This window comes from Notolabrus celidotus, chromosome 23, assembly GCF_009762535.1.
Source record: "Notolabrus celidotus isolate fNotCel1 chromosome 23, fNotCel1.pri, whole genome shotgun sequence".
Lineage (NCBI taxonomy): Eukaryota > Metazoa > Chordata > Actinopteri > Labriformes > Labridae > Notolabrus > Notolabrus celidotus.
Window position 1 is genome coordinate 11,919,501 of NC_048294.1, and position 24,969 is coordinate 11,944,469.

At 40.2% G+C, this 24,969-nt stretch overlaps 2 protein-coding genes and 1 long non-coding RNA gene across 5 annotated transcripts; 2 read left to right on the forward strand and 1 right to left on the reverse strand.

Annotated features, from left to right (window-relative positions):
• Positions 1 to 620: 620 nt before the first annotated feature.
• tp53 (tumor protein p53) lies at positions 621 to 6,764 on the reverse strand. Its single transcript, XM_034676487.1, has 11 exons — positions 6,525 to 6,764; positions 4,407 to 4,547; positions 4,252 to 4,318; positions 3,933 to 4,118; positions 2,615 to 2,792; positions 2,147 to 2,259; positions 1,919 to 2,028; positions 1,663 to 1,787; positions 1,487 to 1,578; positions 1,321 to 1,391; positions 621 to 1,133 (listed from the first exon to the last, which is right to left on the reverse strand). Exons 2-11 carry the CDS (start codon positions 4,490 to 4,492, stop codon positions 1,034 to 1,036), a joined length of 1,128 nt encoding a protein of 375 aa, XP_034532378.1. The 5' UTR covers positions 4,493 to 4,547; positions 6,525 to 6,764; the 3' UTR covers positions 621 to 1,033.
• LOC117807272 lies at positions 2,913 to 9,078 on the forward strand. Of its 3 annotated transcripts, none has more exons than XR_004629936.1 (4): positions 2,913 to 3,353; positions 3,819 to 4,576; positions 8,466 to 8,555; positions 8,640 to 9,078. It is a non-coding gene; the product is annotated as an uncharacterized LOC117807272 (long non-coding RNA). The 3 variants fall into 3 exon arrangements; XR_004629937.1 differs by having other exon boundaries at positions 8,466 to 8,537; XR_004629935.1 differs by having other exon boundaries at positions 8,466 to 8,531.
• An 836-nt stretch (positions 9,079 to 9,914) lies between these two features.
• On the forward strand, positions 9,915 to 23,997 carry LOC117807796 (solute carrier family 2, facilitated glucose transporter member 4-like). The gene is made up of 12 exons (XM_034677199.1): positions 9,915 to 9,957; positions 12,269 to 12,348; positions 13,923 to 14,018; positions 17,366 to 17,526; positions 19,623 to 19,747; positions 19,846 to 19,961; positions 20,218 to 20,380; positions 20,853 to 21,040; positions 21,164 to 21,268; positions 22,651 to 22,752; positions 22,835 to 23,038; positions 23,180 to 23,997. The coding sequence occupies exons 1-12, from the start codon at positions 9,915 to 9,917 to the stop codon at positions 23,402 to 23,404; spliced, it is 1,608 nt and encodes a 535-aa protein (XP_034533090.1). The 3' UTR covers positions 23,405 to 23,997.
• Positions 23,998 to 24,969: the final 972 nt, after the last annotated feature.

Here is a 24,969-nt window from a genome sequence, read left to right on the forward strand (position 1 = left end):
AAACACATCACACACCCACATTGAAAGAGTAGATTTCCCTTGGACCACAAAGCTGCATTCAGTGCAGATCAGATAACAGTTTTGCATCCATCATCTAAAGATGCAAAGTATTAACAGGGGAAAAGGCTAGCGGGGTCATGCTCAGCAGTCATAAAATGACGAGTCAAACAAACAGTTCTACATGTTTTATAACCGAATTTATTTTGGTGTTAGACTTTGGTAACACAATGCAAATTAGTACAAAAAAAAGCCATGAAAAAATAATGACAATGAAAAATATAGAAAGTAAACATCTCATACAAAACTAAGTTCCCAGAATAATCTTTAGAGATAAAGAAGAAAAAACAAATATATGCACTTATGTATATATTTTCATCGGCAGTGTGAAACAAAGTGGTTTAACATAGTGATTGGTCACATCAAACTGAAGTGCTGAATCAAAGAAACGGCGTGGTCTGTGGTTGAATGAGGAAACGGAGAGTTTGATATTTTGCGGTGAACCAGCCAGACTGTAACATATCAAATCATATGTCCAGTTTTAGCAAATCATGAAGACATGATGCATACAAACACAATCTTTATAAAAGAGGAGCTTCTTTGAGGAAACAAACAGCCTCATGTCTTTCTTAATTATTTTAATTCTGGTGTCTGATTGGACGGCTCAGATTCGCCAGATTAAAATCATGATCACTTTATTGGACAAATATAAAAAACAGAAACGTCACCGAAAGAACAAGGGACTCTTCAGTTCTCATTGGTTACATCAGACTAACAGTAATGCATAATACAGAGACATGGCAGACATATGTTCATATGTGGAATAGTCCAAACTGGAAGGAACCCCCCTGCCTAGATTAACACTGAGTGATTCCCACCCTCCTCCCACGTGATATCATGTTTCAAGCATGCAGTTACCAGACCTTAAAGTCCTACAAGTGACTTCTCAGTAAAGAAAAAGAAGAACTTAACCTGATGTTTGGGGGTTAGGGGAGGGGGGGGGTTGTTTGCATGATTTAAGGCATAGAAAGGCTTCTTAATCGCTCTCGCTCCTCTCTTCTTTCCGCAGCAGCCTCTTGCCGCTAGAAGGGAGAGGGAGAGGGAGCGGCGCTTTGATGGACGACTTCTTGGATCTGCTGTGGAGGGAGAGCAGGAAGGATTAAATGAGCGCTCTGGAAATTCCTTCTAATTTCCAAACTTATTAACTTTTTTTAAATAATTTGACAAATGTGTGACTGTTCGATATGTACCTGTAAAAGTTGAAAATACTCAAATGAAGTAGTTAAATCGTTTTCATGAAAGGATAAATGATGCACTTCTCACTTTTCTTTCTCAAGTAGCTCTTGCCCGTCGTTTATTTTCTTCAGCATCTCGTAGCGCTCTCGTCCACGGACCTGAAGGAGAGATTGAACACAAACGTGTCATTAAAACAACATCAAGACATTTATGAAGACCTCAAAGCTTTGAAGCAGAATGCATCGTTACTCACATGCAGGACAAAAATCTCTTTGTCGTCCTCTTCCCCGCTTGATGCAGACTTCGACTTCTTCACAGAAGTCTGTTCCATAACAGGAACGCTCTCTGAGGAAACAAAAGTAAGGTTAGAAAGAACACATCAAGCAAGACGTGGTCATTTCAATATTGTTGTTTCTTTAAAAATCATACTTCTTTTCTTTGTTGGTTTGGTGTCAGTCTTTGATTTATTATTGTTATCCTCCTCCGTTTTTCTGTCCCTGCCTGGACATGCGCAGACACGCACCTCGAAGCACCTCCGACCTAGAACATGCCCCCTTAAAGAGAAAGAAGAGTCCAGAGGTTTAAAAAACAAACATCATATAAAATTCTTTCATTTTTACACCACTTCTTTACACTCATAAGACGCATCAACACTTTCACAGCCCCTCTACGAAGCAGGACTTACTCTGGGGTCTCCAGGGTCAGGATGGTGAGGATTGGTCTGCGGTTCATGCCCCCCATGCAGGAGCTGTTGCACATAAACTTCAACAGGATGGTCGTCATCTCTGAGCCCAACTGGAACAAAAAGAGAGAGAAAGAAGTGCTTGAACCTCCATGTACGAATCTATTTTCCCCTTGTTCCATTGTTTGCATAGGTAATGTGAATGAGACCGAATGAGTGAGGCTGTGGTACCTGTGGGGGCTCGTAGGGGACGGTCACACTCTGCCTCTTTGTGTGGAGGTCCTCGTAGTATTGTGCTCTCTCGCTGCCCTCCACTCTGATCAGATGGCTGCGATTTTCAGCAGCTGAATGAAAAACAGAAGATGGAATTAAACTCACCTCGCATCAATAATACACCAATTTTAAAGTCTCTGCATTTGCTTCCAGTATCTTTCAGAATAGATTTTAATATTATTTTATTGGTTTTTAAACATCTTACTGGTCTTGGCCCTTCTTATTTATCAGAATTGCTTTTATCATGAGCCAGTGAGAGCCCTTTTCTTAATTTATTCCATTTTAATTATTGTATGTACAGCACTTTGTGTTACAATATTATTGTATGAAAAGCTCTTTATAAATAAAGTCTGATTTATTGATTGATTGAATAATAGTGACAAACAGATTTGATTAAAACGACTCCTAAAAAAACAAAGTCCTTACTTCCTTCCTCGTTCTGGTGGTGAGGACATCTTCGGACCACCTCTGCCACGTGCTCTGTCTTCTTGTAGACGGCTGTGGCCCTCAGGACGGCTCCCACTGGAAGCTCTTTGCTGACCAGGATCTCCACTGGGTTTGTTTTATCAAGCTGGCAGTAGAGCTTGTTCAGGATCTCTGAATACTGAGAGAATGAGAAGAGAGCACACGTCACCATAGAGCCATGAGAGAGCTGATCTACTCTAAGTCTTGTTTGAGATCTGTGTTATAAAATGAGCAGACTGATAAAAAGACAGACTGCTCCTTCATTTCTATCAAAAAAACGTCTTACTAACCAAAATCAAACTACATCCAAACTTCTTCAATAACTTCAGACAAGTCTACCGAACTTTGAGTCAAGTTTTTACCTCCCTGTCTTCTGTTTTAACCCCTTCTGTGCTGGAGGAAGACAGTGCAGGAACATGTCCCGTCATGTCAGAGCTGTGCTTTACAACCAGCCTGCACCAGAGCCGTGCTTCGCAGGAGGGCGGGGGTTTCGGGGCAAGACCACACTAACTTCAGCTCAACTGACCAACCACAGAGCTCTGCTGGGTGAGTCACCGCGGAAACACGGATGCCATTGGCTCGTCAAACTCAGTGACTGACTCCAGACTTCGAAATTCAGCGAATCGCCACAATGAATGAGATTCCACATGAACGCCACCAGAAGAGATACCAAAGAATGGATTTTAAACACGTTGTAACGGTAAGACTTTTTTTACTTCTAAACATAAGAACATTTTTTAGTCTTTTTACTCATTAAAATATATTTCGAGTGATCAAAACCTAACAGACCAGTGAGTGAGGTTTCATTAAGGAAACCTTTAAAATTCTTCATCCAAAGTGTGTAAAATTCCGTGGAAAGGAGCTCGATTGTGTGAATTAAAACATTTCAGAACAGCAGAAGTTCTGCTGAGAAACGTTACATAAAGGGATAAACATTATTTGAGAGTGAGTGTCGGCTCAGAGCTGAGCAGCTGCTGAGATTCCTATTGTTCTGTGTGAGCGGCTCATACAGAGACGAAATGCTCTTTTCATGTTGGGTTGCAGGGTAGAACTTTTTGTTGTATAGTCCAACCTTTAAATTATGTCCAATTCACTTGTTTTGCTGTAAACACAGATTTCAAATACTTGGCTGAAAGTTTTTTTCTCTCATTCTTGAAAAATGCAGATCTAAGACAAGTTTTCAGGCGCACACTCTTTCACATCAAACACAGAAATCAATAAAAAGGAAAAAGAAAAAGCCTTTCTGGGATTTAAGAACTTCCTCTGAGAGATGACTTACAGTCGAGGTCACAGACTTGGCTGTGCCAGACTTTTGAAATTGAAGCCGGAAGTCGTAATCTCCAGGATAGTCGCTTGTAACCGGGACAGTGGAGGCTGGGGGTGTAATGCCGTCCTTGCTGGACATATCCGGGAGGTTGAAGAGGTTTTCATCGAACTCCTCTGGAAAAGGCTGCTCATTCAACAGCTGGAACAGAGAGAAATAAAAGAGTCACTCTGCGTCCATAACCGAATAAGTTCAGACTGAGATCAAACTGTATGTATGTATATATGTAAAAGTATATGTATGAAGCATTCAGGGCATTGATAGGAGTGCTTACCAGGAGCCCCCCTGTCTGCCATGTTTCCTGAGGGTTGTCCGTTGGCATGGAGATGGAGGAACTGACTCTGCAAACACAAATAAACAGGTTAACCTGCGTCTCAGTCTCTCTCTGTCGAGGGACTACATTTTAAAAGGTATCACAACACAACTTACACATTCTCCCACAGCTGTCTGAATGAGTCCTGGCTCAGGGGCAGGGGCTGACTCAGAGTCAGGTTTTCCAGGCTCTGCTCCTCCATCGCTCCGTTTCCAGCTGAAGCGCGGAAGAGACGAGCTGCAGGCGTGCTGGGAGGACTGTGGCGATCAGCAGGAAGGACAATGAGGTATGTGCTAACTTTGATTTAGTTCAGTCAAACTTTTTCTTTGACTTAACAGCGACATTGAGTAATGAATGACTGATGGTTAAAGTATTAAAATATTTGAACGTTTAGTTTTTTTAACCAATTTAACATGAGAGCTCAATGTATTATCAAAAAAACTCATTATATGACACTTAAAGTATAACCGCTGAAAGTTGTCTTCTTAAATTGTTCTTCTATTATATCTTATAATATTTATTTCCCACAAACAGATTTAAGAAGTCAAAACAACAAATATTTATGTTGTTTACCGAACATTATTAAATACTGTTAAATCCTGTTTTTATCTCTAAAATCAGATATTTCCCTTCCCCCTCCAATCTGTCCAAAGTCACCCATGCTTTTATTTTTTCTCGTCTTGTTTATTGTAATGCACTTTTAACAGGTATCAGTCAGAACTCCCTCCACAGACTCCAAGTAGTCCAAAATGCTGTCGCTTGGATTTTAACAGGCACATCACAATACCAACACATCACTCCTGTCCTCGCCAGCTTACATTGGCTGCCAGTTTTTTATCATGTCAATTTTAAGATCTTACTGATTACTTTTAAAGTTTTAAATGGACAGGCTCCAAACTATTTAAGCAACCTCAAGTCTGTGGATGCAGCTCTGCAGGTTGTGCAAAGATCCTGCCTTAAATAAAAAGGTGACCGAGCTCCCTGCCACTGACAATTAGACAGTCCACAACTTTAACTGCTTTTAAATCCTCACTAAAAATATTTTAATATAAGAAGGCATTTCTCTACACCTTATTCTTCAACTTGCTCTGCATTCAGATGTCTTGTTTTGTTAGTGCTTTTTTTTTCTTCCCCCTGTTTGCACCGTTTTTTATGCTTTGTAATTCTCTGCTTTGTTTTTTATTGTTAAGCACTTTGTAACCTTGTTAAGAAAAGTGCTGTATAAATAAAGTTTATTATTATTATTATATAACATTTGAAATAGAACAGCAGTTCTTCTATTATATCTTATAATATTTATTTCCCACAGCTAGATTTAAGACGTCAGATCAAAGCCATATTATGTTGTTTACTGAACATTAACAGGAAGTAGGTCAACAGACTATGAAGTCGTAAACAAATCCACTGTCGTCCAACCGATTTGATGTTGTATACTTCTTCCAAGTGAAAGAAAATTCATAAAAATGAGACTTTAGTCATTGAGATCAGGGGTTCCCAGACCTTTCAGTAATAACAATAATAAAAGAATATTATTAATAGTAATAAAAAGTACAAACAAAAAGCTTTGGATAAAAGCGTCTGCTAAATGAAATTGTAACAAGACAAACTTTGGGAGCCCCTGATTTAGGTCATATAAATGAATGAATGAATGAATGAATGAATGAATGAAGGCTAACACGCCCTGATTTCTCTTACATAAGTATTACGAGTTCACAAAGTTGAAAGAAGTAGGCCTGAGCCCTTTAAAATGCTGAGTAATAACATAGTAACTACGTATAACTCCTTATTAGTACAACCTGAATGTTCCTCTGAAAGTTTGACTTCATATTTATTAAATTAGCAGACATATCCGTCGACAGACTTCAAAAACAAAACAGCACCCCCCCTAACAAACAACAACATGCTAACGTTAGCTGCCCTCCATTTTCTTTTAATGAGGAGGCCTCGACATCTGAATGAAGCTAGCTTTGTTCGACATCTCGACGTTTAAATCCTTATTTATTCCCCACACTGTGAATGAACACGCAGTTACTGACCGTGTAACAACGCTAGTAGTTACACAGGGAACTTATTCTGTTCATGTTAGCAAACATAGCATTGCTAGCTAGGAACGTTAGCGCTACGTTCTGGAATCCAGCTAGCTTAAACTGCTGTAAAACTTTCTTTAACTTCTTTTAATTCATAGCTCTCCTCTCTCTGCCTGCACAGAATCAAGTGTGACAAAGTCTTTGTACCTTAAGAGTCCCGCTGCGGTCGAGGTGAGTCACTGGTGAGCGTGTGGTTGGTGAGGTAAAACGGCTCAAAAGTCAAAATATTATTGAGGAAAACGCGGAGCACGTTGTGTGGGACGGTCACGGGGATTCCCACAGAATACAAGGGGGATCAAGGGGGCGGGGCTTAAACTCGAACAGCGTCCAATCACAAGCTTCTAAACTATGACGCGTTTAAATCCAACGTCACGGAATGTGAAGTTGCATTTAGGATAAATTAGCTCTGCGCTGAAGTTTTAAATAAAGTTTTGGGAAAAAATGAAGAGGCATTCAGGACTATCGGACTTTTTGATACTCAAGAACAAACCGCACATATAACAGTAAGTCCTTCGGCCCATGCCAATATTTTTGCACCTGAAACAGTTTCATGATTGTGTTCAGACTATCCATCGGGCCCATGAACTAAACATTTTTAATATCAATCACATCGTTATTTTAAATGTTACGTTATTTAAAGACATTGGGAAGAAAACAAGCATTTGCTGAACACTGGAAGGCAACATCATGACGCACACATGTACCTTTTACAGGAACCACCCATACACTTTTCTGACTGATTTTTGGGAAAAGCTGACATGTTAACATAGAACAGGGCTATTCCATTTGATAATATATGGTCAGGCCGGATTTTAAGACTAAGGACATGAGCTGGGTGGACATTTCTAGCAGACAGTGAGCAAAGTTAAACATTTAAAAGAAAAACAAATAGATAAGATATCAAACACACTGGATGTGTATTAACTCATTGCCACAACAGCACTTCATTGTTAGTAAAAGATGTTAAATGACAGTTCTCCCAATTCTTGATTACGGTGACATAGCCTACAGGTCTGCTTCCAACACTCTCCTTCACAGACTGGATGTCATTTACCACGCTGCTATCCGTTTTGTCACTGGAGCCCCATTCATCACTCACCACTGTCACCTGTACTCTCAGCTGAACTGGCCCTCGCCCTCACTCCACTCTCGCAGACAAACACACTGGTTTCTATTCATCTACAAATCCCTCACTGGTAAAACCCCATTATATCTACAGTCACTAATCAAACTTCACAGCACAAACCGTAGCCTGTGCTCAAGTAACTTTATCAAACTCATCACACCCAAAGCCCGGACCTCCTTCCAGTTTTCGACTGCAAATGACTGGAATCACCTGCAACAATCCCTAAAGCTGACCTCTCTCATTCCACTTGCCACTTTCAAAAACTTATTACACCCCATAACTCAACATCACTGCACTTGCTTTTAAATTGCTTTTAAGTTGTTCACTGCTGTCATATTTTTGTATTGTATTGTTCTGTCTCTAGGTTTCTCTGTATGTCCTCTCTGTTTTTGTTTTGTCTTTTATTTATTGTCATGCCACCTGTGTTGCCTGCTCGCCTAGGTCGTTATTGCAAAGGAGAATTGGTTCTCATTTAACTCACCTGGTTAAATAAAGGTTAAATAAAAAAATAAAAAATGTTTTTCTTGCTGGACCCAAGTCACAATCACTCAGCAGTTGCTTTCGGACCACTCAAGCGTTGCTTCCGGGCCGCATGTGACCCGCAGGCCGCTAATTGAATAGGGCTGCCATAGACTGTATAATGTTACACAGTGATTGTACCATAAAAGGCCTCATATGTGGTGTAATTACATATAGATAGAATAGATAGAGATAATTTAAAATATCCCTCTACATTTTAAGTAAACCATTTTGTCACAAAGTGACTTAAAGGGAAGAAAACTCTTCAAGAGAACATAAATACATATCATTGTACAAAAGTGTCATAGCCTTTGACATAATTTGTGTTTTTATAGCATGCATTTGCATGTAAAACATACATCCAATCAACACTTTAAACCTAAACACATGCGTATTAGTGTCCACTCAGGTCTGTGTTTGACCCTGCTTCTTTCTCTCTCCAGGGAGGTCAGAGGTCAACTTTGAAGCGGAGACCCTGGAGTGACAGGCTGACAGGGTGGATTCCCCCTGTACTGGTTTGGATATACTTACATGTAAACTGTAGCACATATTCAAACTCAGACTTAAATGTTGTTGATTTCACTCTTTGATTTATTTTTCATAATCTGCTCTGACAGGCTGAAGGACGCAAACCACAGAGGACCAGAGATTCAGATATTCTCAGGTGCTTGCGGCCAGGTCAGGCCAGACAGCCTCACTGCTTGCATCTTGTCCTGAACTGGTGGGAGTCAGATCAAAAGACTAGGCGTTGAATGTTGGTTATGTCTGTCTCCCTGGGTACGTAGTGCTTGTTGGTGCCACATTGGGGCTTGGTGGCTGTCTGACCTTTGAGTGAATGTGGCGACGGTGCCAGTGAGTCCACTACAAACCTGATCCCTGTGGTACTGCATATAGATAAAATACTGAGGTTTTACAGAACAGGAACGGAGGGGAAGATAACTGGCATGATGAGTAACAGTTGGCTAATATGATCTTAAGCACATTTTATATTTCCTTGAAGAGCATATGATAAGCCTAGACCAACTGGCTACATATTCTAAATAAAATGTAGGTATATTGTACTACAATAAAATTCATTTTTGTTGGTAACCTGATTTTTTTGTGTACATTTATGAACTTTTATAAATATTATTCATACATTATTTTTTGGGGGGGTTTTCAAGTTTTTTCTGTATCAAGAAACCATTAGTACAGCAATCAGAATTAAAAAGCTACAATGGATGAAAAAAAGTTAGCATGAATCTGCAGACCTAGAGGCTGCAGATTCAGGACCGCATTTCTGGGGGTGGAATTCTGAGACCATTGCAATGGCACCATCCAGTGCCAGCCAAGGAGCCCATTTTTTGTGTCTGACCTAACCATTTTTAATGTCTTATGTCACCCCAACACCTACTTCCAGCATTGCAGGCCTGAAACTGCAGCCTCTGGCTCTGCAGACACATACTATTAAAGTTCTTCAAGACATATTCAAATTTTGTTGAATAATTTATTATTAACATTAACTGTCTTTTTTTTTTTTTTTTAATTCACAGATATGTTTATTGACATTTTGTTAAATGCAAACACAACAAGAACAATAACAACAACAACAATAGTACATATATCAAAATTTAAATGATATAGAGAAGTGTATTCAAATCAATATGTCTAAAGTAAATAAATAATTAAGCAAATTGAAAAATACAAAAATTAAATACAATTAAATAAAAAATAAAAACAATTCAAAATAAATAAATTCTTATTGTTCAGTCTGCCGCTGTCAACATCCCTTTGGAAAACTACATTAACTGTCTTCTTTCTGACAATAAGATGAGTAGTTTGATACTACATGAATATGTTTGTAAGGTAGATATGAAGCTACTTTCAGCAGCAGGTTAGCTTAGCTTAGCATAATGACTGTAAACAGTGGGGCAGGTAGCCTGGCTCTGTCTCAAGGTAAAAAGTAAGAGTGTGGCACAATTTTGATTATTGAATTGTGATTGATAACTGAATTTCAAGAGTTACTCACATTTTTAACCATATTTAAATTTCAATGTGGCAACCGAGATTGACTTGTGAGTTTTTCCCATTAAAATGTGACGAATGGATAAATAGGCTCAAACGATATATGATTTGGTATGAGTTCAGTTCATAAGATATGAGATTTAGCAGCAAACTAAAGACATGATAGGTGATAGATTTCTTTACCCTTTGTGCTAAGCTGAGTATATTATGCCGGTAGCTTCATACTGCACAAACATGACAGTGTTATTAATCTTCTCATCAAACTCTCACGAAACAAGCAACGCGTATATCCCCAAAGTTTTAATTTCCCTCATTGGTCACAACCTTCAACTTTCATTTGAGTATCTGAGCTGGATTCAGTTTGCTGTCTGTCACACGCTGACTCTGACCACACAGTACAACACCTGCCATCCATCACGCGACTCAGTTTACTGTTACATGATTTTGAACCAGCTGACCTCACCAAACATATACACACTCACACACGCACATACACACACAGGTCATGACAACAACATTTTCATGAGCTGTTTTTCCACATCAGTTTGGTGAGTAATGGAGGGTCGTCACAAGGTGTACGTTTGTGGTGGTGTGACTTTTTGTTTCAGATAACAGTGTGACACACACTCCCTGGCATCTTCATTGTGGGGACAACACAGCTGACATTTTACACTGTAAATAATTTTATTGCTGAAAGGGTGTTTTCAGTTTATTTAACGGCTGCATGGAGCTAGGTTGCAATGTTAGCTGAGCCATAACCTTTTTTAAAGTCTTAACTTGTAGTTATATCATTGTTCTTGGCTCTCACTGTATGATCTCATGTGACACTTGTTGGAAATGTAGCACTGCCCCTGCTTGTAGACGTGAACCCTGAAACTATGTCGTGGGGGCTCTAAGGCACTGTCCTGTTGGTGTAAAGTTTCTCTACATTTAGTCAGAGCCACACACATGACTGTGCTGGGGCCCCTGGCTTTGGATGAGGGGTGTCAGGTTCTTCGTCTCTTTCTCAATTTGCGTACAAGGACAGGAAAGGGAAAAGGCAAAGCCGGTGAACTCCAAGAAGAGAGTGCTGTGAGGTAGGGGGTGTGTCTGCATAAGGGGTTGGCTTAATTCATACGATTGAGAGATCTGGAGCAGAAATTTTTCCACTGAACTCTTTGGCAGACCTGCACTTTCCCTCCCAGTGAAACCTTCCCACTACACACCCCCTGTAAACCCCTCCTCCAACGTGCTGTCTCTCCATCACCAAACTTCCCCTAACCACACCTACGCCGCTAACCTAGGTGGTATACGCCAAATTTAGGCTCCACCTGTTGTCTGCTGGAGGACGATTAAGCTTTGTTGTATGCAACAGAGGGGGAGGGGTTTTTGGAACAGGGTGAACTTTGGTGTGTGACCCCTCTGGCATGTGATCTGAAATAGAAAGGGGTTTATGGCTTTTGGGAAGACAGACAATGGCAGCCAGGGTGGCAGAGACGAGCCCCTCATGTTGAGTCATAGTTGGTGCCATTTGATTCTGACTCAAGTTCACCTGAGGTCCAACACCTGTGCAACCATGTTACTGCCATCATTTCACACCCTGTGGATGATGCCTCAAAAATTAAAGGTACAAAATGTTAGTATTTAACATGCACCTCATATGCAAAGTCAAGAGAAGGCTGCACTTCAGGTTTTGTCTTTAGTAGCTCTTGGGAAGGTTAGTTACTTTATGCAACAGGCCATAGAAAAGTGGAATAAAACTACATTTGTCTCATGAATCTTAAGACCAGGCCCCCTAACTTTGCTGCACTTTTTGCACACCGTGAACCCCCCCCCCCCCCTCTTTTCAAACATCAACCCAGTGTTCTTCTTCCCCCCTCCTCTCATCACTAGCCAATAGTTGTTAAGGGCAAAAGCTCTTCCTGCCAGGACTCGACCTCTGCTGCAGGACCTCAAGATCAGCCCACTGGGCCTCTCTGGACTCGAGTACCCTCACCCCCCCACCACCTTTTACCTCCCATGCGCAGAGAGGCGTGCATGAGGGCGTGCGGGTGTCACTCGATCCCCAGCTGAGCGGACACAACACATAGTTCAAAGAAGAGAGGACACACTGCAGGACAGGACACACCACACTGACCAACTTTGGGTTTCTCTGTTTGGATTTTACTTTCTTCAGCGAGCTTGGGTTCCAAAGTTTCAGAAGTTTAAGTCGGGGCTTGTTGTCCTTTTGAAGGAAGTTTCACGTGTCTGAATTTGGCACCAGACGCACCTGTCATCAACCGCTACTGGGTGCCAGGGGCTGCTAAAGTCATGCCGGCTGGGTTTCAGCAACTTGGAGGGGAGGTAATTTTGGTCTTGAGAGTTTACCACAACTTTTAAAAGTGGTATTGCTGTTTTACTTAAAAAAGTGATACCATGTTGTACCTCAAGATAACATTTTTTCTCTGCCTTATTCAAATACTAATGTTCAGTGCATACTTTTATCTGGATAGCTGTCATATGCAAGTTATAAGTTGTGCAAATAAGAACATGCACATATTTTACGGCCCACTTGGTGTGACTAATTGAATTCAATAAATGAGAACACACACATGCATTAGTTGAAAAAAATGTAAAGACTCTTAATACATCATGAGGAAGCAGGCTTCTCCTTCATTTTGATTAAACAATTATCAGCCATGAAGAAAACAAATACATAAAATAGTCTTTGCAACATAAGCAACTCTTTCAGTGGCATGAAAACTAACATCAGCCCTGATCTGAACAAGCTCTGGCCCGTATTTAGTCCGGAGCAGTGACCTTGTCCAGCCAAATACCTGAGTTTACAGGTCAGACCTCAGTGCTGTGGGTTTGTTAGTGGAGACTAAGTCTGACTGGTTCCCCTTATAAACAACAGCTATGTTGTGTGTTCATTCCAGCTCTAATGTGAGGAAATACTGTATAGAGAGAGCGTTGGGATGCTCCAGGAATGTGAAAACCATCCCTAGAGTTTTGGCTTTAATATTAAATCAATCTTTTAACATGTAACTACAAATTCAGGGAAAAAACAAACAACCATTAACCTCTTTATTACTGAAGAATCATTATATCTGTATTCCACACATACGTGTATGTTTAATCATGTTGAGCCTGAAGTTTACCAGAGCATAACTTGATCCCTCAGGTGTTTTACCTTTTCTGGCGCAAGGACACACACACACACACACACACACACACACACACACACACACACACACACACACACACACACACACACACACACACACACACACACACACACACACACCTTTGTTTTGGTTCATAAATGCTAAACACTACTCAACACAAAAAGGTCAAAAGCCAGTGTTATGGATGCACACTAATGCAAACTCTCTACAACAAATCACTCTCTATGTTACTTATAATTGAAGTTTGCACATTTACCAGGTGGGTGAGTGTTTTTAAAAGCACTACTTTTTTGTGTGAGGTGGCGGCCTACATCACCAAGAACTTAACTTACAAGGAGACCTCAGAATCAGGTTCAAAGCCAAGTAGGCTTTAAAGTACGTAAAAAGCTTACCAGTTTGCCAGTTAGGGTACGTACAAGCACTCTGCGAAGCCCAATAAACATGCTGTTGGAGGGAAAGACCTCATCTCCCCAAGGTCTTCCTGTCTGTCACCGTGGAGACAGGTGCCAGAGGCCTGACGGGAAGTGAAGTAAGGTTAGAGTTCAGGCGTCATCAGTAAAGAGCATCACTGCACAGATTATATCTCATTAGGATCACAGTTATATTTAGTCAATGTTAGCAGAGTAGGGCTGACACCTTAAGCTCTCTTATTATCTGCCATTATTACGTTTACAACAGGAAACTGTTTTGAAATATTCCAGTTATTATATGTTGTTTAACTCTCTTTATGTCTTTCTTTATGTGTGTCAGACGGTGACTGGGACTTTTGTTCTCTCAGTCTTCACCGCCGTCCTGGGATCTCTGACGTTTGGATACAATATTGGAGTCATCAATGCACCGCAGAAGGTAACAAACTGAAAGAAAAAGCAAAATACAAAAGACCGTGTTCAAAACCTGCACCAATTCTATTATGTCCATAATAGGATAGTGATATAACCAGATTTCAAATTAAGCTGGTGCTCATATCTTGATGGTTTTAAGAGGTGTTTGGTGGCACAATGTCCAACTCAAATGATGCACATGGTGTTTGGAAAAAAAACTTTGGACATGTGATGCTGAAGCAAACAGAAGGAGAGGCAAATAAACACCTATTGGCATGAGCACAGTCCGGTTGGTTGTGTCAACACAGTCCCAACACCCTCATTGGGTGTTTGGACTGCCATTTACCATATTCAAAGAGCAGACGTTTTTCATTTGCCAATTGTGAGAAGTTTAAATGCTGTTATAATGTGTTACTATTGTATTTTAACCCTAAAGTAGCATTTAAGAATCTTACAAATGATTTCACAGCTTATGATTCAACACATTGTAGGCAAGACAGTGAAAACCAGGAGGGGCTTGAATTCAAGTTAGCAGACTGCAGCTAATGCATTCAACAATTTTCGAGATGCCTACCTGTTTAAATGTGTGAAATGATACAATGGGTGACTTCCTACCTTAAGGTGCATTTCGACCAAGAGTTCCGGGGTCTTTTAGCCCCCAGAACTACTTTCCCTGGAACTAAAAGGTTCCTGTGCCCCTATTGTTGTCTGCGTTTAGACCACGGGATGAAGTCCAAGGTAGATTTGTGCAAATCAGGCCAGTGACGTATGGAGATAAAAAATAATATTGAATAATATTTTGAAATCTTAATAAAAAACAAAACTAGTATGCATTCCTTGGAACTCCCTCTATGTTTCAACAATTGTGTAAACTCCACAAACACCGTTATGTTCAACCGAAAGTCCCAGGACCTTTGAAAAGTACTACCCCACCAAGCAGGGGCTTTTCAGGGGGGAGATTATCTACCCCTGAACTAAATTTAGACCATGGTTCCTCCTGTTGAAACGCATGTAGTTTAGGGGTAAAGTTCCTGCAGTGGAAAAACGCCTTTAACGTATGTCAGATAACAGATAGTTCCATGCTGATCAGTAGCAAAAGAATCATGAAATACAGGACACTTTTTTGCTCTATTCTTAGCTAGCTAATAGTACTGTTAGTTCAAATGTAGGGCTTTCCTGTTGTATCGTGTTCTTCCAGTCCATAAGTAATGTTAGTTTGCAATTGGGTTGGTGCCAGTATGCTAGTTGTGGTGTGGAAATTGTCCACTGCCAATCAAATGTGGCCCCATTTTCACCTTGCACAAGCTTTGCCATCATAACTAGTTGATAGAACGACGCACGATGATAGTAAAGGAGTTTGCTCTTAGCTAACTGAAATAGAAGCTAGCTTCAAGTCAAAACATTTGATAACTCTTTAGTCAGTGAAAGTTTAGATACAACAACTAGAAACCTTAAATGACAAAACATGAAAAGTGTGAATTTCTAGCTTAATCTTTGCAAGCAAATGGTTGGATGTTGTGTCAAAGCTATCAGAAGCTACAGTAGCCCTATTTTTACTTCGCTAGCTAGCATTGCAGTTATCTAAAATGTACACCTCTTCTATTGTACTTTGTCATACTATCAAACTGTTCTGTGGGCAGTGAAATTGTCCAAAAGTCATTATCTGCTGCCATTTTAGACTCATCAGCTAACATTAGCATTAACCAATTGGCTAACTAAAGATATCAACAGGAATGAATGCCTTTCTAATTTTATCAATTGAAATTTTCGAATGGTTATGTCAGCTTGTTATTGGTTGTATGTTAACATTGGAGTTGCCTGACATTAGCTAATTAGCTAATATGTCAGCACATTTAATTTAGGGTGACAATACGCCCCAGTTTCCAGGACTGGCAACATAACGTTAGACAGGCTAGCTGTCATGTCAAAAAGGAAGTCAGTACTTTCTAAAGAGCTCCAGGAGAGTCAAAGCTTCCTTCAGATAGTACCAGGCAGTCAACATGCTGCATTGTGCACCCACTGAGGAAATGTCGATATATAAAGCCAATTTAACTTAGAGTACGGTCTAGACCCGCTATGTTTGTACAAGCGTCTTGAGATGATGTTTGTTATGATTTGGCGCTATATAAATAAAGATTGATTGATTGATTGATTGATTGATTGATTGATTGATTGATTGATTGATTTGAAGTGAGTGACTCAACAGGACACAATATATTTCTTGTTTTTGTGCCCCCAAAAAACTGATAAAAAATGAGTCACAGTGCAGGTCACCAATCTGGTAATAAAAACTGAATGTGTTCCATTACACTGACGCACTCCTTGTGTTTTGTGTTTAAAATATTTATATTTTCTACACAAAGTTTTGGTTGATCATGGGGCTTGATTATTCATCTGCCCAGGCACTTTGCATGGTGTTAAAGGTTCACTTATGAAACATCCAATTTTAACACGAGCTCTGACACGTGGGTGTGAGGTAAATGTCCCCATTGAAGGTTTGAAAATATGGTCACCATAATTTAGTTTCAACTTGAAATATAAAAAGGGAGAAGCTGGAGGGATTATATGATTAGTCTGTTTCAAAGAGGGCAACAAGCTGCTGCACATACTCATGATGCCTTCATTTATAAACACTGTATACGTGTATGTGTATAGATAGAAATCCTGATTTGCTCTGGCCCCAGAATGCGTAGTGGCTCATGTTCCAGCATAAAAGTACTGCATGTGAGAAATGTACAGTATGATTTATGACGGCCTGTATCAAGTATGAATCCTGCTCTATTATCAGGGTTTGAATATGCAGGTCAATAAAGAAGCACATTACAAATGATCAGAATTCTTCCACTTCATTCGACACATAAATCTGTCGAATTAGACGTTAAGAGTGTCGTCAGCATGTTGTAACATATTCACTGTCAATCAGGGAGAATTAACGGAAGCAAAGAACCAGAGCCAAGTCAGGTGAGCCTTGACTCACGATGACAAACATGACACAGCTGGCACAGTTTCAGAGGCATGAAACTGCAACCAAAATGGATGCTTGGCTGTTTCTATTGTGTCTTTTGTTGTCATTTTGTCGTTCATTACAGTTAGAGTATATATTTAAACAGAGGTTACAGATGTTGTTTTTCTTTTACCAGGTTCTATATCTTACATTGTATTTCTAATGTTCTGTATTTTCTGTATCTAGGCTTTTAATCCATATTCTTGTCTATTTACTAAGCCTGATTCTAAAATCCAGTTGTTCAGCCACAAACTACATTTTAACTAGGTTACTAAGAACATTATAATGCCTACAATTACCTTATTTAATTTGTGTGTTGTACCAGACTGATGGGGTCTGCTGTCGTATTTTTACATTTCTCCTGTCAGATGATTGAGCAGGACTACAATTCAACATGGATGCACCGGTATGGAGAGCACATCCCCGCAGGGACCCTCACCTCCCTTTGGTCCCTGTCTGTGGCCATCTTCTCCATCGGTGGCATGCTGTCCTCCTTCTGCGTGGGCTTCGTCTCTGAGTGGCTGGGCAGGTAGAGAAACACAAGTACATTTCCTACATGCAGTTTCAGTTTCAGGTGCCTAATTCAGGCTGTTTCAATGGTGGCACACTTTTGGGAATCTTTGTCCAATTGGGTTAGAGATTACTAAAAACGTTATTCAACTTTCTACTCCCCAGTCTACCCAACAGCAGAACATTTCAAAAGTTTACTACTCCTGGTTGCAAAATCTCATGCACCAAGAAAAATGCAAACCTTGGGATTAACTCAGTGTATCTTCATAATCGTACCAGAATAGATTATATCATACAATCTACTGTGTACCTGTAAGTCTGTCTTACATCTGCAGTTGATACAGTTAAGTAAACTGTGGCATATTTCAGCTCTGTAAGTCATGCTCCATCAGTGTCTTCTTTCCACCTCTACTCGGATCCAAAATGGCTCCCACAGTCTCATCATATCAGTGGAGACTCTGCCCAGGATGTTCCTCGTAGACCCAGTTTTCCCTCTGCAACCTGAGCTGGGATGCAGACTGGACTGCAGCCCACAGCTCCCACTGACTGAAAGAGGAGCTTTACAAGCTGGCAGCACTGGGTCAGGAGGGCTGTGTGGAGGAATGAGGGTATGGATGTAGCATTCAGCTTTGGTACTCTAAGGACAAGGTCCTCTTAAATAAGCAGCGGGCAGCGGTGTGTGACTGCAGTGACCTTTAAGGTCAGGGTGATTTGGATGTGAGTGAAGTCTCTGCTGTGCAGACCGAGGTCATTTACAGCGTTTGATCCTATAGTTCAGTGGACAAGACCAAACTGTTGCACTGTTTGCTATCTACCTTTAGGATTTATTTTAACATTATTTTACCGACTTTTAAAGCGCAACATGGACTTGCCCCTCTATATATCTCTGAGCTTTTATCCCCCTACAATCCTGGTCGCAGTCTGAGATCCTCTGGCAGTGCTCTGTTAGCTTTTCCAAGGACCCGACTGAATACCAAAGGGGACAGGGCGTTTTCAGCCAGGGCTTCTACACTCTGGAACAGCCTGCCAGAGGAGGTCAGACTTGCAGAGACAGTCCCTTGTTTTATGTCATTACTCAAGACACATTTTTACAGGAAAGCTTTTATTATTATTGATTTTATTTAATTTTAGCTCTGTTTTTAAGGGTCTGTTTTATAAGCTTGCATGCTTTTTAGTTTTTATGTCATTTTATTTTTTATTGCTTCATTTTGCTTTGCACTTCACTTGTTTTTATTGCCCACTGTAAAGCACTTTGTTACCTGTATTGAAAAGTGCTATATAAATAAAGTATTATTATTATTATTATTATTATTATTATTATTATTATTATTATTACTTTGAAATATACATTATATAAAATCAAGTTTTAGCTGGTAGGTTAATAGCCATTAGTTGGCATGTTTGGTAATTCTCAAATGCTTGAGTATTGCTGTGCTGTTTAAAAGAGTTGATCTTAATGAAAACGTTGTCTGTTCTTGTTTAAACCTGAATCAAACTGGGTACCAGCTTGATTTTATGACATCATTGCCATCAGTCATGTTGTAAAATACATTTTACATCGGAGTGTGTGGAAACTTGAACACTTGGATGGACATAAAGCAAATAATTGTAGACTCTGGGTGTTTGAGCGATACTGAAAGAGTAGATGTAATATTCAGAATTCATTTTTTTTTGTCTAAACCCATGCAGTGAGTTGATCTGTAAGATGTTTTGATGGCGATGGTTGAGTTTTCACAACAGGTCAACTAGTGTCTGTTTCAATTTGCTTCATTGGGAAAAATGGCAAAGGCAAGTTTTTGCATCTGTTCATGTAATAATCAAGGTAAAAAAATACCTTTCAATAAAATAGAAAGTAAATGTGTCACCTTTCAGTTTGTGTCGAGCAATTTTCTCAGTGTTTTGTGTGACACTGCCCTCTACTGGCTAAAGCCTGACAGGTTTGGTTTTCCTTGGAGGTGCACATCCAGGATACTAGAACAGTTTCAGCCTGTTCTGTTTTAAGGTGTTTATTTGCATTCATATAGGGTCAACATAAGGAAAGCAACTCATATAGGTTATAATGTCCCATTTGAAAATAAAGTGACTAAAAATGTTCTCGTCTGTGTTTTATCTCAGGAGGAAAGCCATGCTCATAAACAACTTGTTTGCCTTCATTGGTGGGGGTATGATGGGCTTGTCCAAGCTGTGCCACTCCTTCGAGCTGATGATCATGGGACGCTTTATCATTGGGGCCTACTGTGGTGAGCAACCAATAGTCTTACTTTATTTCTCCCTTTTTTATGTATTTCAAATTCACAGGAATGTATTCACATCTCTTTTGTATTCTGTCTCTGTGTAGGGTTAGCATCAGGTTTGACACCGATGTACGTGGGTGAGATAGCTCCTACAAGTCTGCGTGGGGCTCTGGGCACATTGCATCAACTGGCTATAGTCACTGGCATTCTCATAGCACAGGTACGAAACCACAGTATTATATAGATGATGTAGAAAACAACTAACAGGCATGCAGTAAAGAAATATTGATACGCTTTTTCCTTACTTCTGCCTCTCACATAAACTTCTCTCCATTTTAACTTCTGTCCATCTGCCCTCTTCTGTTTTTTCCATAATGATTTATGTTTTCACTACATTTTTAAAGCCTTTTCTTTTTGTATTTCTATGTTATGTATTGAATCTCATGCACTCACTCTGGATCCCTCTCCCGGTGCAGGTCCTGGGTCTGGAGGTCTTACTGGGCGGTGAGGACTTGTGGCCGGTTCTGATGGGTATAACCATCCTGCCGACTGTCCTTCAGATGGGTCTTCTGCCTTTCTGCCCTGAGAGTCCACGCTTCCTCTACATTGTCCGCTGCCAGGAGGTCCTCGCCAAGAGAGGTAAGCGGGGTCCAGCGCAACCAGACCTGGGGCATCCTTACGGTCTAAGCTTTAGAAGCTCTAAGACTATTTTATGTATTTGTTGGTCCCAGAAATCTTAGAGGACACACAAAGGACCTGAAGATTTTTTGTTAAATTACTCATTCAGTCTGAAAATGTAGCTGAGGACTTTTAGGTAGATTCTACAAGTTTTTTAAAGACCTATAGAAAATAAGAAAAGTGTTCAAGTTTCCTTTACTTCATTGTTACACACAGTGCAGCATGATAAGTTCAACCTTAACTACAGTGCTGCCAGGTCACATTATCTTACATCCATGGGGCCGAATGACCAATAACTAGTTCCTTTATACAGCATATAAGATATTAAACTGATCCCATAAGGCCTTGAGAGCCTCAGTGATTTCTCCTTATAAATACGGTCAGGACCCTTAACATACTCACCCCTTACTCCTTCCACGCCTCCTCTGTGCAGGCCTGAGGAGGTTAACAGGCAAACATGAGGTGAGTGACATGCTGGCAGAGATGAAGGAAGAGAAGAGGAAGATGGAAATGGAAAGGAAGGTGTCCATCCTGGAGCTCTTTCGCTCTCCGCTCTACCGACAGCCCATCATCATCTCCATCCTCCTGCAGCTCTCGCAGCAGCTCTCTGGGATCAATGCAGTGAGTTCAGTCGGCTCCTTTTTTTTAACTTATTGAAAAACAACAACTGGAAATCTTCAAAACAAACAGCATCACTACAGTTTAATGTTGACTTTATCTCAACCTGTTGACCCCTCTGCACAGATTTTCTACTATTCCACCAGTATCTTCATGAAGGCCGGAGTCCAGAGTCCGGTCTATGCCACCATAGGTGCAGGGGTGGTGAACTGTGCCTTCACTGTGGTCTCTGTGAGTAACCAAACCTACATATCTACATCTTGGCTTTTTGATGTGTTCTAACTACTTATTGATGTCAATAATTGTACTAGATTAAGTCCAATAAAGAACACAGCTTGGTTATGTAACAGTATGTGAATATATTACTGTTTGATAATTTTTTTTTAGCAAAGAGCAAATAAGATAACATGACAGGTTGGAAGCATTTCAGCTTTTCAAACATTACCGCATCAAAATAGGCCAAGTTTGGTTTGGCAGGTTTAGATTTTTCAATGTTGTTAAAAGAGTTAAAAAAGTGGGATTTTTGTGGCTTGCTAGCAGCGTGGCTATTAAGATGGAAAGTCTGTCTATCGCTTATAAAAATGATGGACTTGTTGCAGTAAAATCTAACAGAATCTCACTATTTATTTTGGTTGATATTAGAGTCCCCCCCATTTATTACTTCATGGTTACAACTAACACTATTCTTTTGAGTGTTAACAGTAGTTTGGTTTCAGTGCTACTTAGCTAAGGGTAGCATGTTAACACTACAGTTATGAATACACCATGCTAAATGTTAGCACATTGAGATGTCAGTGAAGATTTCAGTCAATTCAGGTCATAATTATTCAAAGTGTATTCTCTCCACCAGTCAGTTTTGCTTTTCAAATGGAAATATATACAACTAAAATATCACAAAATCTCTCTTGTAAGTTTTCACTGTAGTTTGTATTTGGTGCCAGTAAGCAAATGCTTGCATTTTGACACACTACAGCCTTAGTACGATACCATATCAAACGTTAGCATGTTAGCTTGTTTACATGCTGATGTGGTGTAGCATTTAAATCAAAGTACCACTAAATTAAGTACAAAGACTGTAAAGAACAAGGATAACGCTATGATGTCATTTATTGGGTTTTACAGAAACTTTTTGAAGCTTTGAAATGCTCGTTTTGACCATAATGACATTTTGGAGCCGGAGGTCACAGATGGAAGGCAAGATGGATAAGCTTTTCTAAGTCTCTATATTGGTTGAGTTTCTGTTTTAGCAACCAAAGTCCCTACTCTGCTTATTGTGCTTTTACTCTAATTGATGAAGTGAAACTAGCAATCAAGGCCTAACTCACTAACTAACTCACCAAACTAAAAATGTTCAACAAGGACAGACCAACTTTGAAGGAGTGTCATTTTATCATCTTATTAAACACAATGAGACTTATCTTCCTGTTTAGTTGACCCCTGCTGGCCATTTAAAAGAATGGCGGTTTAAGAAACTTCTATTTTGGCTTGACTTTGGAATTTGCAGTCTTCTTTTGATAATTAATACATTAGCACAAACTAGCTAAGTGTTTAAGTGTTTGCTCCAGACTAACCTCTCAACTTCTACCTTTTCATGTTCATCATATTATCAACAGCTCTTCCTGATTGAGAGGATGGGTAGACGGACACTCCACATGCTAGGACTAGCTGGGATGTGCATTTGTGCTGTTATAATGACTACAGCTCTTGCTTTGTTGGTAAGTCTCCCTATTATGCAAGCATCCCGTCATAGGTATTTTCTGTGCAGGACTCTGAACCCTGTCTCCTCTGGCCTCACAGGAAAGTGTTCCTTGGATGAGCTACATCAGCATGCTGTCCATCTTTGGCTTTGTGGCCTTCTTTGAGATTGGTCCAGGACCCATTCCCTGGTTCTTCGTGGCCGAGCTGTTCTCTCAGGGTCCAAGGCCGGCTGCTATGGCTGTGGCCGGCTTTTCAAACTGGACTGCCAACTTTATCATCGGCATGGGCTTCCAATATATCGCTGTGAGTTTTCACACCTTCACACACACACCAGCGGGTGAAATGTCTTTTTCTGCATAATATAAGTTTAGCTCAAGCATTTTCTTCAAATGTTCAAAGTCTATTGCTTCTTATGATGTCTTTTCTGATCCCATCTCTCCACAGGATCTTTGTGGGCCATACGTCTTCCTTATCTTCGCTGCGCTCCTTCTCTTTTTCCTCATCTTCACATTCTTCCGGGTGCCGGAGACCCGGGGCAAGACCTTTGACCAGATTGCAGCAAACTTCCACCATCACTCTGCAGGAGGAATGATGGACATGGACCTGGATATGGATCTGGACAAGCCTAGCACAGAGCTGGACTACTTGGGTGACGACAGCAATAACTGAAGATTTCTTGAAAGGAGAGGATTGGGACTGAGAACAGCTTGGGATGAACTGACTCTAAACTTTTAATTTCTGACACAAATATTGTTCTCTTCATATAGATTGTGGTGCCAAAGCAGAGTTAAACATGTGACAACTTGGGTTTTTTGGAAAATTCCATTTCTGGTACCACAGCCATATGAGATTAACTATTATGTATACTGCCTTGGAAAAGGCTTAAAACCTATGAATTACAAGTTGACTACTGTTTGAAGGAATACGATGCACGAAAGAACTTTATATCTGGACTGTTGGGGCATTGACTGCCAGTATGGTAGGATTTTATTCCATGGTGATGCATTTAGTTGCAATATTGACAGAAAAAGGGAAGGGGAGAGACTTGGAATTCCTGCACTTTATCTACAAAGACATCCAAAGTTTTTAGGGTTAAAGCACAAAGTTATACAGTCTATTTGTTAAGTATTGTTGCCTATGTTGTACTTAAGCTGGGAGCACTCGGGATGTGTAAATCTAACAGAGTTTATTACCATCAAGCAAGAACGAGATGGGTCAAAGTGATTTAAAGGAGATGTAAATCATACAACCCCTTCACATCATGCTGTTACTTTGTCTGGATTTAAATGAACTTAATATTTTTTGGTACCAATTTAACCAATTCCCTAACTCAAGGTCAGAGAAATGCTGAGCACCAAAGGCTGGCATCAAATGTAAAGTCAGATTAATTATGTGGTTAAAGCTCCTGTGAGGAACTTTTAGTTTGTGTCGATTTTGCGTCCCCTGGGGACAAAGTGCTTTTTGCTTATTTTGTGTAATGAGTGTATCTTTCTAATTAGTGCTGCTCTCTTTTGAAGGTCAAATGTATTACTCAATAGTTAGTTGTTTTGGAACATCAAAAAGGCTGTATCAACAGCATTAGGGGTGGGAATTGATAAGACTTTATCAATGTCAATGCCATTGTCGATTCTGCTTATCAATCCAATTCCTTATCAATTCTCCTAACGATTCCTGAGTATTTTTTCGAGGGGAAAAAAAGTAGTTCTATACAGTCTTCACAATCAAAAGGAACCATTTTATTTTTTCCAAAATTATGTCTGCAGAAGACTGAACATGAACATATTCAACTTGACCATTCTGAACAATAGGTTGACCTCATTCTCGGCTGCGTGAGTCCGGACGTGGCCCCTCGAGCCTGGAGGAAAAGACTTTTAATTTGGAGAGGAAAAACGCTTTTCCTCCAGGGGTCATCGCGGAGGTATTTTACCTGCTCTCGGTGCCTCATTTTCAGTCACGTGAGACCAGACGTGGCCCCTTGAGCCTGGAGGAAAATACTTTGAATTTGGAGAGGAAAAACGCTATTCCTCTCCATGTTTCCTCGTGTCTGAAAGAGTTCTGCGTCGCAGAGTGTGTGACGTAACGCAATGTACCGCGACATGACGTGACGTTGTGCTGGGAAATGAATCGTTAAGAAGAATCGATAACATTTGAGGTGTACAATTCCGATGGAATTGATCAATTGGAACCGGTTCTAAGTCGGATCCGGTTTTCGATTCCCACCCCTAAACAGCATG

What these genes read in the sequence shown, in the direction of transcription:
- tp53 (XM_034676487.1), bottom strand. Translation starts at nt 4,492, where the DNA reads ATGGAGGAGCAGAGCCTGGAAAACCTGACTCTGAGTCAGCCCCTGCCC. An exon ending in CCAAGTCTGTGACCTCGACT is followed by an intron (nt 2,793 to 3,932) that starts GTAAGTCATCTC and finishes TCATTCTCTCAG; the next exon opens with TATTCAGAGATCCTGAACAA. An exon ending in CTGACCCTGGAGACCCCAGA is followed by an intron (nt 1,788 to 1,918) that starts GTAAGTCCTGCT and finishes TTTCTCTTTAAG; the next exon opens with GGGGCATGTTCTAGGTCGGA.
- LOC117807796 (XM_034677199.1), top strand. Translation starts at nt 9,915, where the DNA reads ATGACTGTAAACAGTGGGGCAGGTAGCCTGGCTCTGTCTCAAG. An exon ending in TCATCAATGCACCGCAGAAG is followed by an intron (nt 14,019 to 17,365) that starts GTAACAAACTGA and finishes TTCTCCTGTCAG; the next exon opens with ATGATTGAGCAGGACTACAA. An exon ending in AGCTCTCTGGGATCAATGCA is followed by an intron (nt 21,041 to 21,163) that starts GTGAGTTCAGTC and finishes CCCTCTGCACAG; the next exon opens with ATTTTCTACTATTCCACCAG.